The sequence below is a fragment of the Phacochoerus africanus genome, chromosome 8 (genome assembly GCF_016906955.1).
Source record: "Phacochoerus africanus isolate WHEZ1 chromosome 8, ROS_Pafr_v1, whole genome shotgun sequence".
Lineage (NCBI taxonomy): Eukaryota > Metazoa > Chordata > Mammalia > Artiodactyla > Suidae > Phacochoerus > Phacochoerus africanus.
The window spans coordinates 68,193,630-68,210,776 of record NC_062551.1 but is presented as its reverse complement, the minus strand read 5'-3'; the positions used below and the strand labels follow the sequence as shown (position 1 = coordinate 68,210,776).

The 17,147-nt window shown below is 43.6% G+C and overlaps 1 protein-coding gene across 4 annotated transcripts in view; it reads right to left on the bottom strand.

Annotated features, from left to right (window-relative positions):
* Nucleotides 1-202: 202 nt before the first annotated feature.
* PER3 (period circadian regulator 3) overlaps nt 203-17,147 on the bottom strand; it is a 60,226-nt gene continuing 43,281 nt past the window's right edge. The window contains exons 15-18 of one of the 4 annotated variants that reach the window (XM_047791500.1): nt 16,792-16,900; nt 3,954-4,137; nt 2,176-2,326; nt 203-677 (exon numbers count right to left, since the gene is read on the bottom strand). In XM_047791500.1, the coding sequence (XP_047647456.1) occupies nt 549-677; nt 2,176-2,326; nt 3,954-4,137; nt 16,792-16,900 (573 nt within the window). In that variant the 3' untranslated portion in view covers nt 203-548. Of the gene's footprint in view, nt 678-2,175; nt 2,327-3,953; nt 4,783-16,791; nt 16,901-17,147 lie in introns of those variants that run through there. The other 3 variants (XM_047791501.1, XR_007136437.1, XM_047791502.1) reach the window with 3 other exon arrangements.

Sequence of the window (17,147 nt, the reverse complement as noted above, 5' to 3'; positions counted from 1 at the left end):
ACTGCAGCAAGCCATGCCGAGTCGTGAGAAAACTGGGATGTTGGCCCTTAACTGCAGAAGGACGCCTTGCTGTGCAGGGACCAGGTGGGTGCACTGCGCTTGGGAGCCCAGTAAGAACAGTACTCGGCCCACCGTGGGGATATCTTCAAATCTCTGGGGAGCTGATTTATGCAACAACACAACAAAATATATGAGGCTGAGGTTGGGGGTGCTTTCCAGCTATACTTCCAATGATGATTTATTTTGAGCAACGCTTTAAATAAAGTTGGACGCTACACTCTTTAGAGGCCATCCAATCTCATCAGAAGACAGCTACACTAGAAAAAGAGTCTATTTGACAGTTTTAACACATCAGGGAAAAAGAGACGTAAGATAGTCTATACACAATGTCTGCTGCAGAAAAATGATGTCTATTAAAAAAATCAAGCAGGGAAACCCTTAACATTCAACGCTAACGTTGCGGTCATTTAAGACCGAGGGGCTTAGAATCACCAGGCAGTCCAGATGGCCAGCAGGTCTGGAGACGGGGTGCAGGCGGATCTCCAGAGTCACTCAGTTGCCATCTCCTGCTGGGTCCCGACCACGGGACTCTGTAGCAGCACCGGCTTCCCCGGCTGAATCTTTGTTTCCACAAGGGACACAGCCTCCAGAAAGGAACGAGAACAGGTGGGAGTCATCTGAAAAGTTGTAAAATCGCTATAATCATTGTACAAATACAGGTGTGATAAATTCATTGAGTAATAACAAAAATAAATAAATAAAAATAAAAAAAAATAAAATCGGTATAAAGCCTGCCAAACAACTGCTGTCTAATTCTCCAACTTGTTCATGTCTAGGAATATCCATTATCGTTCTTTCCTTATTGAGAAGGGAAGTGACAGCAAGTGCTTAAATATTTTCGCTTAAATCGTTTGGGGCTGCTTCTCCATATGCTCTTCCCGCAGAAGTTCCTGCAGGGCACGAATCCCCCCTCGTGGTGCGTAGCGTATCACGCCCTGAGCTTTAACTTTCCAAACACGCAGCCCTATCTGAAAGGCAACCCTGGAGTTCCCGTGGTGGTGCAGTGGTTAATGAATCTGACTGGGAACCATGAGGTTGCAGGTTCAATCCCTGCCCTTGCTCAGTGGGTTAACGATCCGGCGTTGCCGTGAGCTGTGGTGTAGGTTGCAGACGTGGCTCGGATCCTGTGCTGCTGTGGCTCTGGTGTAGGCCAGTGGCTATAGCTGTGATTCGACCCCTAGCCTGGGAACCTCCATATGCCGCAGGAGCGGCCCAAGAAAAGGCAAAAAGACAAAAAAAAAAAAAAAGAAAGGCAACCCTTACACCTCCTTGATCAGAACAGGTGTCTTTACTCCCAACTTCCCCATAACATTCCAACTGGTGGAAGGAAAAAAAAAAAAAAAACACTTGGAATCAAAAAGACCTGTGTTCAAAATGTGATGAACCACGTGAACCTGCACAGTGGTCCCTCCACAGGTGCAGGGGGATTGGTTCCCAAACCCCCTGAGGACAGCGAAGTCTACGGTTGCTCAGGTCCCTTACATAAGGTGACACGGTACAGCCAGCCTCCACGCTCAAGAGTTCTGCATCCTTGGCTGCCACCAACCGCAGACTGAAATTTGATCTGTGGATACAGCGGGATGATTGTCCCAATGATTGAGTATCCGAATTCCTCACTTCACTGGCATGGGTAGAGTAGGGACACCACCACCTGCCACAGCAGCAACTGTGAGATTTAACACTTCCAGTGGGATCACGCAAGGCACGGCCGGCCCTCTGCACCTGTAGGTTCCACAGCTACAGATTCAAACAACCACAGATCAAAAATATGTGGGGAAAAAAATTCCAAAAAGTTCTAAAAAAGCCGACCCTGAGTTTGCCACATGCACCAGCAACTATACACAGCACAGACGCTGAATTTACAACCACTTCAAAGGCACACACATGGTATCAGGTCTTCTAAGTCAGCCAGGGGTGACCTGAAGGGCAGGCACAGGCTCTAGGTAGCACTGCCCCATTTCATATGCAGGACTGGAGCATCCTCAGCTGGCACCTGCCCGCGGTCCCGGAACCTGAATCCCCTGAAGTACCCGAGGGACAAGAGGATCCCGAGCAGCCAGAGCAGTGCCCGGCACAGAAACATCAGTCCGTGGCAGCTGCTAGCACGGCGCTTACCTGGGTGTCCCTTTCTTGAGGGACAGTCTGGCTCTGAATCCACGCATACACGGCGGCCAGCTCCTTCCTCTGTCCGTGAGAAAAGTGTGGCTGCCGCCGCCTCATGCTTTCAAGTTTTTCTAGGTCTTCTCTCAGTACGATTTCTTCCACCCTGAACACAAACAAAACCTTACAAGTCCTGAATACAACGCTGGGCTCTTATCTCATCATCTAAGAACAGCACTTCTTCTTGGCCTGTAATACGCGTTTCTCTCTTGTTAAAAAAAAAGAAAAACAACTCATCTCCTTGTCGGATTGGTACAGCTAGACCACTTTTTCTTCTTCTTTCTCTTTTTTTCACAACAGAGACCACGTCATTTCTTTACAAAGGCCGGTGTGGGAGTCGGGGGACGGAGGGAGGGAAGCCACACAGGCGTCCTCTCTGGGTTGCTTGAGGCCCCTTCCCACTTGGAGACACTTCTGTTCCTCCCGCCTCCATATCCTGAGCATTGGGTATCCTGAGCATTGGGTATCCTGAGCACTGGGTATCCTGAGCACTGGGTATTCTGAGCACTGGGTATCCTGAGCACTGGGTATCCTGAGCACTGGGTATCCTGAGCATTGGGTATCCTGAGCATTGGGTATCCTGAGCATTGCGTATCCTGAGCACTGGGTAATCTGAGCACTGGGTATCCTGAGCACTGAGTATTCTGAGCACTGGGTATTCTGAGCACTGGGTCCCGCACACAGCTGGGTTAAGCAGCAGAGAGAGGAGGTGGTGTGAGCCTCCTCTGGGCTCCAATGGAGCCATGCCCCTTTCCAGAGCGAAAGCCTCATCACTGTCCTCTGCTCTCCTTCCTCAAATAGAACTTTCTGGCCTGGAGGGAAATACTGAAGAACTCAAAGGGCCGGGGCTGAGATGCCCAAGGCCAGGGGTCCTCGAGGCAAAGACCCTCTTCTATTCCCCAAAAGCAAGTAGGCGATGGGCAACAAGGGTGCTGGTCACAGCCCTGCCAACTTCAGAAGGGGCACCCACACTACCCTTGGGTCAGCCAGCAGCATCCGGAGCCCCGAGGGACCTAGCTCCCCAGGCTGTTCTTCATTCCAGACCTAGACCGGCCCTGTGGTGGGAGAACTCGGAACCACAGACCTCTTTTGCTTGACGGAAAACAAGTGCGCAGAGTCCCACTGAGGCACACGGAAACCAGACTCCCTTCGGCTCTGCTCTTCAGGATGAAGGTGCTCGTGCCTGCGGGGCCACCTCGGGAAGCACCTCCTTTCTCTGTTTTCTGGTCTCACGACACAGAACACCTCTGTACCCTCACAATACCCACAGCCATTATTCTAAGCAACCATTTGTCATTTGGCTTCAAATGAATGGATTTGAAAATACATTTTCTCGAAGGATATGTATGAAGACATGAAAAGGTCACACTGCCTTCAAAACACACATAAGAAACCATGAAACTTCACATAAAAGAGGGTCTTCTAGGAGTTCCCGTCGTGGCGCAGTGGTTAACGAATCCAACTAGGAACATGAGGTTACGGGTTCAATCCCTGCCCTCACTCAGTGGGTTAAGGATCCAGTGTTGCCATGAGCTGTAGTGTAGGTCGCAGACACGGCTCAGATCCCGAGTTACTGTGGCTCTGGCGTAGGCCGGCGGCTACGGCTCCGATTAGACCCCTAGCCTGGGAACCTCCATATGCTGTGGGAGCGGTCTAAGAAATGCCAAAAAGACAAAAAAAAAAAAAAAAGAAAGAAAAAGAAAAAAGTGGGTCTCCTAAGAGTGTTTTCTTACCTCTTGGGCACCTGATAGGTCATCAGAATGCACTCAGGTGTTTGCTCTATCATTCTCCAGATGGAGTCTTCGACCAAGCCGGGAAATGTTTCTTTCCTCTGTTCATCCTGAGACTGCTGCCCACCTGGGGTGATTTCAGGAGAAGAATCACTACTAGCAAAATCGATATTGCTGCGGCTGCTTCCTATCAAAAGTCCACAAAATAACAAGTTAGAAAACACGTGTCAGGGGCTGAGATGCCAAACTAGCCTTCTTTCTTCAGAGGCTGGCGACTAGCCGACCAGCGCAGCCAGCCGTCACCCCAGGGAACCGTGGCCGTCCAGGTCCCTGAGCTTCCAAAGATGTCGCCAATCTCCCTGCTCCTCCAGGCCACACGTTGGTCCCCGTCAACACCCAGAACCACTCCGCCTCGGCTCCGTCTCCAAAATCACCAACCTCTCAACGGGAGTCCTTGGATGCTTGTTCAACTGTTCCAGCCACGAGTGTGGAGCTGTGCCTTAACCAGTCTACTTAGAGCCCAAACAAAGTGCAGCATTCAGGAACACTCTGCAATGCCATAGACGTCTCTTCCCCTCTAATTTTTCACGACTACCAAAATCTCCACTCTGATAAAGCCACTTATCACTTCTGTTTTTAATCTAAGCCCAAATGATTAAGAGCATATGACAAAGTCACATTTAACAGCATGTGCTGGTTCTTCAGGAAATTCATCATCACCAAAGGATCACCAAGAGGCCTGGTAACCCAGCTGCAGTTCTCTGGTCAGCACTTGAGTCTATCCCCAGCAGGGCTACTTCTATGCTTCTATGTGCTTCCTCCCTCTCACGTACTTCATACGGAAAAAAAGGGAAGCCATTAGAAAGGAAATTCATTATCCTGATACCAAACATAAGCTTACTCATATCTACGTTCACTCCTCACTGTCCTCCTGCTACGACAGAGAAGCCACCCATCCATCTATTCATCCCAAGGCCCATCCCATCCCTTTATGGCTGCTATGGGGCCTCAGGGATGCAAGACAGGAAAGGAATGATGTAGATCCATGTAGATCCATGAGGCTCTACTGCAGCCAGAGAGGGACTCTCCAATTTTTTAAAAAAGTAACTCTATGGGTAAACATAAAAGACGTTTTTATTTTTCCTCATTAGGAAAAAAAAATCTCTTTAAAAGGTAACTGTTTAAAGCAAAAATAGTAACACTTTTATTGTGGGGTTGGTAACACATGTTGAAAAAAATGTAAGACAGAAACAGCACAAAAGACAAGAGAGGAGAAGGAAAGCAGTCTGTTTAAAAGTTTTTGGACATAAAGTGATATAATAGGGGATAACACGTGAAGGTGAACTGTGGGAAGATACATGTGTAAATCCTAGAGAAATGACTTTCAAAAAAAGAAAAAAAAGAATAGCTGAGAAGCAATAATGGAGAGAACATGGAATCATTAAAAATACACAATTAACCCAAGAGGAGGAGGGGAAGAAGAAAAAAAGGAAGAGCAGATGAGATAAACAGAAAACAAGTGGCAAGATGGAAAACTTAACTTAAACCTGATCATATCGATAATCACATTAAATGTAAACAGCCTAAGTGCTCCAATTAAAAGGCAAGGATTGTCATATGGCTGAAAAAGCAATACTCAACTAGATGCTGATTACCAGAAATCAACTGTAAATATAAAGACAGATAAAAGTAAAAAGATAGAAAAACATGCCATGGCAACACTATCAAAATAAAGCTAAAGCGGATATACTGATACGGACAGTAGACAGCCAGCAGACAAAGTGGATTTCAAAGCAAGGTACATGTCACAACAACGGGATCAATTCATCAAGAGGATATAATCTTAAATGTGTATGTGCCCACCTAATAAAAGAGCTTCAAATTATATGGGGCAAAAACTGATCCAACTACAAGAAAAAAAGACAGATTCACAATTATAGTTGGACATGTTGAGTCCTGTTTTACTAACTGACAAACAAGCAGACAGAAAATCAGGATGTAGAAAAGCCGAAGCAACAGTATCAGCCAACTTGACCAAATCTCCATTTACAGAAGATGCTACTCAACAACTGCAGAGCACACATTCTTTACAAGTCCATAGGAAACATCTGTCAAGACAGACCAGATCTGGACTATTAAACAAGTCTCAGTAAATTCTTCTTCTTTTTTCCTTTCTTTCTTTTCTTTTTTTTTTTTTTTTTTTTTTTTTTGCTTTTTAGGGCCTCACCCATGGCATATGGAGGTTCCCAGGCTAGGGTTCAAATCAGAGCTACAGCTGCCAGCCTACGCCACAGCCCCATCCACATGGGATCCAAGGTGTGTCTGTGACCTACACCACAGCTCAGGGCAATGCCAGATCCTTAACCTACTGAGCGAGGCCAGGGATTGAACCCGCAACCTCATGGTTTCTGTCAGATTTGCTTCCATTGTGCCACAACGGGAACTCCTCAGTAAATTCTTAAAAATACAAAAATTGTTGTCTGACTGCAATTAAGTTAGAAACCAATAAAACACCTGGAAAATCCCCAAATATAAGGAAATATATACATTTCCAATAACCCATGTTCAAAGAAGAAGACACAAGGGAAATTAGAAAATATTTTGGACTGAATGGAAAGGAAAACACTCATATAAAAATGTGAAGGATGCAGTTGAAGCTGTGCTTAGAGGGAAATTCAAAACATTCAATGTTTATATTAGGAGGGAAGAAGGTATCAAATCAATTCTCTAGGCTTCCATCTTAAGAAATTAGAAAAAGAGCGAATAAACAGAAGAAAGGAAATAATAGATTAGAGCAGAAATTGATAAAATACAAAACAAACAAAAAAACAAGGAAAGAAACTGAGACCAAAAGTTGCTTCCTTGAAAAAGTTAATAAAATTATTAGTAAGCACACACCCAGAACGATGAGGAAAAAGTATTATCAGCAGTAAGAGAGGAGACATTACAGATTCTACAGACATTAAAAGGTTAGGGAATATTATAAACAAATTTATTGCCAATAACTTCAACTTAGATGAAATGGACAAATCCTTGAATGATACATATTACCAAAGATCTCTCAAGAAGAAATAGATAACCAGAGTAGATCCATGTTTATTTAAAAAATTAAATCTGTTTTTAAAAACCCTTTCACAAAGAAAACTTCAGACCAACATAGCTTCACTGGAGAATTCTACCAAGCATAATAAGGAAGATTTATCAATTCAACACAAACTCTTCCAGAAAACAGAAGGGGAGGGAAAAGCACCTAGCTAATTTTTTTTAGGCCGGCATCTGATATCAAAACCAGACAAGGACCACATAAGAAAACAATAGACCAATATTTCTCCTAAGAAAACAATGGACTGACATTTCTTAAAAAATAAGGATACAGAACCCAGTTGTATATGAAGAGGATAAAACAGCATGACCAAATACAAAATTAATTTAATATTTGAAAATCAATTAATGTAATTCACCAGATTAACAGAACAAGGGAGAAAAACCATATGATTATGCTTATCTGATCTCAACAGATGCATAAAAAGCACCTCTGCAAATAAGCAACCGAAAGAAACTTTCTCAATCTTACTGACAAAGGGCATTTAAAGAAAACCTATATTTAATATCATATGAATGATGACACTGTGACAGATTTCCTCTTAAGACTATGAACAAGGCAAAAATGTCTAACCACTTCTACTCAATACTATACTGGGAGTCTGAGTCAGTTCAATAAGGCAAGACAAATACAGGCATAAGGATCAGAAAAGAAGTAAAACTATATTTGCAGACAACAAGGCTATCTATGTAGAGAGTCCTTCACAGTCTACAGAAGAGTTACTACAACTAATAAATGAGTTTAGCAAGATTTCAGAATACAAGTTCAAAATACAAAATTTGATTGGCTTTCTATCTGCTAACAACCAACAACTGGAACCCGACATTTCAAAATGCCATTCACAATAGCTTAAAAACCATGAAATCCTTAGTGATAAATTTAGGAGGTTAAATAACTCATACACTGAAAACTACAAAAAAATTGCTGAGGAAAATTAAAGGTTTACATAAACGGAGAAACATATCCCACTTGTGGATTAGAAAACTCAATAATTTTAGGGTAATAGTTCCTCCCAAATCGGTCTGTTGATTCAACACAGTGTTAATTAAAATCCCCGGAAGCTTTTTTGTAGGAACCAAGAACCTGATTCTACAACTTATTGTTAAATCTTTTTCTTAATTGAGATAACAACAGTTTTTAAGTTTCACGTGTACATTATAATTCTACTTCTGGATACACTACAGCAGGCTTATCATCAAACAGTTAGCTTCTATTACCCTCCAGTTGACCATTTTAGCAACTGCCCTCCCTCTGTGACCACTACTCAGGCTTCTGTGTCTACAGTGTTTCATTTTCGTTTTTTCATTTTTGGGGGTCTGTTTTTTACATTTCACATGTGAGTGAAATTATACTGTATTTGTCTTCCTCCATCTGCCTTACTTCACCTAGCACAATACTCTCAAGGTCCACCCATCTTGTTGCAAATGGCAAGAGTTCATCTTTTTTTTTTAAATGGCTTGATGTGTTCACTATATAATAATATATTTTTAAATTGTGTAATCTCTATCTTTCCATCCATTTTTTAAAATGTATTTATCTTTTTTGTCTTTTCTGGGCTGCACCCTTGGCATGTGGAGGTTCCCAGGCTAGGGGTCTAATCGGAGCTGTGGCCACCTGCCTACGCCAGAGCCACAGCAACGCAGGATCCGAGCCGCATCTGTGACCTACACCACAGCTCATGGCAACGCCGGATCCTTAACCCACTGAGTGAGGCCAGGGATGGAACCCACAACCTCATGGTTCCTAGTCGGATGCGTTAACCACTGAGCCACGACGGGAACTCCCTCTATCTTTTCATCCATTGATGGGCACTTAGGTTGTTTCCCTATCTTGACTATTATAAATAATACTGTAATGAACATAGGGATTCATGTATCTTTTTGAATTCATGTTTTCATTTTCTTTGGATAAATACCTAGAAGAGCTGAATCACTTGGTAGTTCTACCAATTTCCTAAGGAATTCTATAGCGGCAGCACCAATTTACATTCCCACCACAGTGTATGAAAGTTTTCTTTTTTCCATATTTTACCAATGCTTGTTGTCTTTTTAATAACGGCCATTCTTACGGGTTTGAGGTACTAATCTCATTGTGGTTTTGATTTGCAGTTCCTAATAATTAGTGATATTAAACATATTTTCATGTGCTTGTTGGCCAACTGCACATTTTCTTTGGGAAAATGTCTATTCAGCTCCTCTGCCCATTTTAAAAATCAGATTTTTCGTTGTAGGGTTGTATGAGCTCTTTAATATTTTGGATATTAAACTCTTATGACTTGCAGGTATCTTCTCCCATTTGGTAGGTTGTCTTTTCGTTTTGTTAATGGTTTTCTTTGCTGTGTAAAAGTTTTTGTTGCCCTTGCCCAAGAAGACATATCCGGGAAAATACTGCTAAGACTGAGGCCAGATAATGTTCTGACTATGCTTTCTTTCAAGATTTTTATGGCTTCAGGTCTTACATTCAAGTCTTTAATTCATTTTGAGTAAGTTTTTGTGCATGCTGTGAGAACATGGCCTAGTTCCACTCTTTTGCATGTGGCTGTGCAGTTTTCCCACCATCATTTGCTGCAGAGACTGCTTTCTCCATTGACTGTTCTCTGCTCCAATGTTATAATTTAACTGTCCATACATGTGTGGATTTATTTCTAGGCTCTCAATTCTGTTCCATTGAGCCATCTGTTTATCTGCCCACACCATGCTGTTTTGATTACTGTAATTTTATAATATAGTTTGAACAGAGGCAGTGTGATACCTCCAGCTTTGTTCTTTTTTCTCAGGATTACTTTGGCTATTTGAGGTCTTTTGTGGTTTCATATACATTTTATAACTTTTCTATTTCTGTGAAAATTTCCTTGAGATTTTGATAGGGATTGTATTGAATCTGTAAATTGCTTTAGGTAATATGGACATTTTCACAATGTTAGTTCTTTGAACTTGGAATACCTTCTCATTTATTTTTGTCTTCAATTTTGTCAATGTCTGACACTTTTCAGTATAGATCTTCACCTCCCTGGTTAAATTTATTATTAGGCATTTTATTCTTTATGTTGTGACTTTAAGTGAGATTTTCCTAGTTTCTCTTTCTGCTAGTTCATTTTCAGTGTATAGAAAGATAATAGATTTTTGTATGTTGATTTTAAATCCTGCAAATCTACCATATTCATTGATTATTTCTAACAGTTTTTTGGTGGAGTCTTCAGGGTTTTCTATACATAAAATCATGTCATCTGCAACTAGTGTTGGTTTTACTTCTTCCTTTCCATTTTGAATGCCTTCTATTCTTTCTTGTCTAATCACTCTGGCTAGGACTGCCAATACCATGTTCAGTGAGTGGCAACAGTGGGCATCCTTGTCTTCTTCCTGCTCTTAGAAGGACAGCTTTCAGTTTTTCATAGTTGAGTGTGATGTTAGCTGTGTGTTCACCACACTTGGTCTTTATTATGTTGAGGTATGATCCGTCTATACTCATTTTATAATTTTTATCATGGGTGTTGAATTTTGTCAAATGCTTTTTCCACACTGAGGTGATTAGATTTTTAAAAATTCTCCATTACGTTAACACATTGTTTCACACTGATGTGTGGATGCTGAACCATCTTTGTATTCCTGGATAAAATCCCACTTGATCATGATGTTATGTATTTGCTAATATCTTTTTGAGGATTTGTGCATTTATGTTCATCAGAGATACTGGTCTGTATTTTGTGTGTGCTGCTCTTGTCTGGTTTTGGTATCATGGTTACGATGGCCTTGTAAAATGAGTTGAAAAGTGTTTCACCCTTCAATTTTTTGGAAGAGTTTGAAAAGTATAGATACTAAACCTTCTTTGAATGTCTGGTCATCTGTGAAGTTGGTCCTCCAAGTTTTGGGAAGGTTTGTTTTTTTTTGTTTGTTTGTTTGTTTTTTTTTTGCTTTTTAGGGCCACGCCTGTGGCATATGGAGGTTCCCAGGCTAGGGGTCAAATTGGAGCCGTAGCTGCCAGCCTACACCACAGCCACAGCAACACAGAATCCGAGCCACATCTGCAATCTACACCACAGCTCATGGCAACGCCAGTGTCCGGAACTCCTCAGGAAGTCTTTTTATTAGTTTCATTCTCTTTACTAGTGATTGGTCTATTTAGATCTTCTATTTCTTAATGATTCAGTCTTGAAAGGTCATATGGTTCTCAGAGTTTTTCCATTTCTTCTAGGTTGTCCAGATGGTTGGCATACAGCTGTTGATAATATTTTCTAATCCTCTGCATTTCTGTGGTATCGTATTTCTTCTCATTCACTTCTGGTTTTATGTATCAGAGCTTTGTCTTCTTTTTTCCTAGTGAGTCTTGCTAAAGGCTTGTCAATTTTGTCTCTATTTCATTTATTCCCATTCTGATCTTTATGTCCTTTTTTCTACTAACTGTGTGCTTCATTTATTTTTCTTTTTCTAGTTCCTTTACGTATAAAGTTAGATTGCTATTTTTCTTATTGTTTGAGGTAGGCCTGGATTGCTATAAACTTTCCTCTTAGTGTTGTTTTTGCTGCATCCCACAGATTTTTATGCGTCATGTTTTCATTTTCACTTGTCTTCAGGTATTTTTTATTTCTCCTTTGACTTTTTCATCAACTCAAGAGTTGTTCAACAGCATGTTGGTCAGTCTCCACATATTTGTGCATTTTCCAGCTTTCCCCTCACAGCTGATTTCTGGTTTTGTATTATCAGAAAAAAATGCGTATGATTTCCATCTTCTTAAATGCACTGAGACTTGTTTTGTATGTCCCAACATATGCTCTATCTCTGAGAAAGTTCTATGTGAACTTGAGAAAAACATGTATTTTGCTGCATTTAAATAGACTGTTCTATACAGCCTATTGATTCATCTAATGTTTCATTTAAGGCCCCTTGTCAACTGTCTGGATGATTTACTCATTGACATAAGTGGAGTTTTAAAGTCCCCTGCTATTATAGTGTTGCTGCAAATTTCTCCTTTTAGATCTGTTAATAATTGCTGTATATATTTCAGTGCTTCTTCACTAGGCACAAATATATTAATAATTGTGTCTCCCTGGTGACTTGTCCCCTTTATCATTACATAATCTCCATGTTTGTCTCGTGCTACCTTTTTGGTTTAAAGTCTGTTTTGTCAGATATAGTGTGGTTATACCACTTTCAGCTGACATCTACTTGGAAGATCATTTTCCATCCCTCCTTCTGAGTCTGTTTGTCTGTTAGGCTAAGATGAGTCTTCTGGAGGAAGCACACGGTTGGGTTTTGTTTTGCAATCCATCCAGCCACTCTGTCTTTGGATCAGTGTCATTCATTTACACTTGGGTGATTATTTGCAAATGAGAACTAAGTACTACGTTTTAATCTTTTGTTTTCTGGCTGCTCTATTTCCCCATTATTGCTTTTTCCTCATGTTTCTGCCTGACATTTTGGTTTGGGGGTTTTCCACAATTTTTTTTTTTTTTGGTCTTTTTAGGGCCACACCTAGAGTTTCCCTGGCTAGTGGTCGAATTGGAGTTATAGCTGCTGGCTTACACCACAGCCGCAGCAATGCCAGATCTGAGTCGTGTCTGCAACCTACACCACAGCTCATGGCCATGTCATATCCTTAACCCACCGAGTGAGGCCAAGGATTGAACCTGCACCTCATAGGTGCTCGTCAGATTTGTTTCCACTGAGCCTCTTTTACATATTTCCTGTTTCTAGATTTATACCTGTGGTTACCATGAGATGTGTTTATATACAACATCTCATAGATAAAGTAGTGCTTTTTATGCTGACAGCATCTTATCCTCATTTACCTATACAGGTTCCATCCTTTTCCTCTTCCCCTTTTAGTTGTCTCAAATTATCCCTTTTAACACTGTTTGTTACCAAACTGAGGTAGGTATACTTATTTTCACTGCTTTCCTTCCTTTTAAATGTTATGCTGTAATAATGTGTTTTAAAACTTATTCTGAGTTGCAATTTTCTGACTCTATCAATACCTTACTCAAAGTTTTGTGTACTTTTGCTTTTTCAGCTGGAAGAGCTCCTTTGAGCATTTCTCTTAAGGCAGGTCTAAGGATGATAAACTTTCCAGCTTTGGTTTGGAAAAGCCTCTATTTCTCTTTCGTACCTGAAGGGTCACTTTGCTGGATATTCTTGGCTGACAGGTTCTGTCTCTCAGAATTTTGACAATGTCATTCCACTCTCTCTTGGCCTAGAGAGTTTCTGCTGGAAGCCTAATGGGAATTCCTTTGTAGGTCACCATCTTTTTTCTCTCAGCTGCCTTTACAATTCTTTGTCATTGACTTTTAACAGTTTTGATATAATGTGTTTTGGAGAAGAAAGTCTTTTTGCATTGAGGTAGCCGGGTGTTCTTTTAGGTTCATGGACTTGTATGTCCAGTGTCTTCCCCCATGAAGTTCTTGGCCATTGTGACTTTATATTCTCTATTTAGCTTTCATTTTTGCCACTTTAACTGCAGGGTGCCTCGGTCCTCTCTGGGCTGATCCTGTCTGGCACTCTCTGTGCCTCCTGGACTGGGATGTGCCTCCTTTCCCAGGTCAGGGATATTTTCAGTGATTGCACCTTCTAACATGTTCTCTGCCCCCTTCTCTCCCCTTTTCTTTCTGGGACCCATATGATATGAATGGTGGTGTGTTTGACGTTGTCCCCGAGGCATCTCCAGTGGGCCTCACGTGCTTTTATTCTTTTCTTCTGTCCCCTTCAGCGAGAGTCGCCGCTGTCTTCCAGCTCCCGGTCCGCGCCTCTGTGTCACTTAGGCTACTGATGATCCCTTCAGAGTGCTCCTTCCCTGCACTCGCTGTGTCTTCTTCACCTCTGTTTGGGCCTGCTTCATACTCCCTCTCTATTAACAGCTTCTAACTTCTCTCTCCGTTCACTCAGTCTTCTTCCAAGGTCTGGGCTCCTCTTTACAATCACCTTGAACTCTTTTTGAATAGACGATCTCATTTCACTTAGTTTTTCTTCTGGGATTTCATTTTGTTTCTTCGTTTGGAACATGTTCCTCTGTCACCTCATGTTGCCTAACTTGCTGTTTTTTACTTCTACGTGTCTGGTAGGTTGGTTACACGTCTTGGCCTTGGAGAGGTGGCCTTCTGGAGGAGACATCCCATGTGTCTGAGGGGCCTACTCCCCTCTGGTCACTAGAGCTATATGCTTTAGGGGTTCCTCCTCTGGGGGCTGCTGGGATCCTCCTGTTGTGGCAGGCTGACTACTGAAGGTGATCTGGTAGGCTTGGCTGGCTCCCCTTCTGGTTGGCTGCCAGGCCTTGGCTTTTGCAGAGGTTGCCAGAATCACAAGGCACCTGGCTAGAAAACCCCAGCAGGCGCTGAGGGGTGGGCAGAGCCAGTGCTGCCTCACAGGCAGAGTCAGGGTCCAGGAGATCCTGGGGCTGATATCTGCCCACCAGCGGGTGAAGCCAGGTCTTTGTGCCAGTGCCAGCCCACCAGTGGGCAAAGCTGGGTCCCAGGTTCTGGCTGCAGGGCTCAGGGGTCCCAGAGCTGCTGTCAGACTGCTGGTGGGTGGGACTGGTACCTGACACAGCTGGCTGCAGGGTCTGCTGTGTCCTGAAGCTTGTGCTGGCCTGCCGCTGGGTGAGCTAGGTCCACAGGCTGCAGGGATGGGGTTTGTGTTTGCCTACTGGTGGTGTAAGGAGCTAGTTTCCAGTCTCTGTTTGCACAGTCCTGGGTGTCCCACATTTCCTGCTGGCGCAGTGGTGCCTGGGGCCTGATCCTTGGCCTTCTGGTGGGCAAGGCTGTGTCCAGAGGAGGGTGTGGCCTCAGGGGGTCTTAAGGCAGCCTGTCTGCTGGTGGGTGAGGCTGTGTCCCTGCCCACTTAGTTGCTTGGCCTGAGGTGTCCCAGAACTGGTGCCTACTGGCTGGGTCCTAAGACCGATAATAAGCTGAAGGGAGGATTCCAAAATGGCCTTTACCAGCAACAGCGTCCACCGGGTAGAAGAATGAGCTCCCCGGGATGGTCACCACAGGTGTCTCTGTCCCTGAGGGTGAGCTCCAATTAACTGCCCACTGCGTCTCTGGGAGATTCTCCAAGATCAGCAGGGGGGTCTGACCGGGCTCCTTTCAAATGACTGCTTCTGCTCTGGGTCCTGGAGTGTGTGAGGCCTTGTGGGTGCCTTTTAAGAGTGGAGTCTCTATTTGCCACAGCCCTCTGGCTCTCCTGAAAATAAGCACTGCTGGCCTTCAACGCCAAGTGTTCCGGGGGCTGATCTTCCTGGAGCAGAACCCTCAGGCTGGGAAGCCCGATGTGGGGCTCAGAGCCCCCTGCTCCTTGGGGAGAGCCTCTGTTTGTGGGTCACCCCCCGCCCCGGGACATGGGCCCTGACTGTTTCGGGGCTCCTCATCTCCAACGGTCTCGCGGTTCCATCTTCCCATTCTTAGTTGTAGAAGATCTTTTGTGGTCAGTTCTGGTCTTTTTCATCGATAGATGTTCTGCCAACAGTTGTAATTTTTGTTCTGCCGATAGTTGTGTCCATGAGAGGAAGTGAGCTCACACTATATGTAAAAGTGAGCTAAGAATGGATCACCGACTTAAGCTATAAAAGCTTAACCTCTAAAATTTCCAAGAGAAAGCAGGAGACCATCTTAGTGACTTCTAGTCAGGCAAGTACTTCTTTAAAAAGGACACAAAAAGCACAACCTATAAAAGAAAAAACACTGATAAAATGAACTTCATTAAAATTTAAAAATGCTCTTCCAAATGAAGATAAATACAGAAGATAAAATAAAAAGGCAAACCACACACAGGGAGGCCATTTTTGCGAAACAAGTATTTGATAACAGACTTGTCTCCGGAGCACAGAACCCTCACTACTCAATAAGCAACTGACAACCACCCACCAAAAACGGGCAAGAGATAGGAACACACACGGATGGCAAGTCAGTCCACAGGAAGCCGTCCACACTGTCAACCAACACTCCAATGAGATTAAAATCACAGGAGGTATCACCACATCCGCTGGAAGGGCTAACATGTAAATGATGGGCGATACCCACCACTGGCCAGGACGCGCTGCAGACTGGCGCTCTCATAGGCAGCTAACTGGAATGAATGCCAACGGTACAGCCACTTTGGAAGACAGTTTGGCAGTTTCTTATAAAGTTAACTTTATACTTACCTTGTGACCTAGCAATCTCATCCCTTGGTATTACCCAAGAAAAATGAAAACACACGTCCACCCCACAAAAGAATCCCACGCCATGTCTCCACAGCAGCATCATTCCGAAGAGCCCCAACTGGAAACAACTGAATAACCTGATATCACCTGGTAGATCGCTATCCACACAGCACATTCCTCTTGGCAAGAAAAAGGAACAAATTACAAAACACACAGAGAGGGTGACTCGCAGCAGCCTTCTGCTCACTCAGAGAACGCCGGCACGGAGGTCTGCCTCCCGGAGGATGTAGTTTACATGAAGTGACGGAAGGAGCAGCATTCAAGTGGCACACAGCACATCAGTGCTGGTGAGGAGCTGGAGGGTCAGGGCAGGAGACGGGCCACAAAGGGTCAGAGGACGTTTCTAGGTCACGGAGTATCCTGGATGGGGGCTGTGGTGGTGACACTAGGGCACACATTTGCCAGAAGTCTTGTTTTGCATACCTAAATTTGGTGAATTTAGCTAACAAAAAGCAAAAACACACTTCTACGCCAGGGCCCGAACCCGACAGCCTGTTACACAGTAACCTCCTGACAACAGGGTGTGAGGAATGTGTCATTTTGATCCACTACCTGTGGCTGCAGAACCAGTTTCCGGTGGCGACGCCTTGTGGAGTGATACTGTGGGCAGGTCACTGGCAGTAAAATAGCTGTTCTTATTCCCGCTGGGGCCACCAACACACTGCGAGAAAGCAAGGACACAAGACAAGACCTGAGCACCGCGAGCATTGCATCGTAAGATGACCGGCAGGCCTTCAAAGTCATAGGGAAAGAAGCACACATGCAACTGAGAAGTAAAAAATTTTCAGCCTCTGCCCAAGAACCTGCTCGAAGTTCTTCTGGATCCAGTGTTAAAGATACTGCCATCTTTTGAGCACTCACTACACCCCAGGCATCACAGCTGGTGTGCTTTATCATTATTTTTTGTC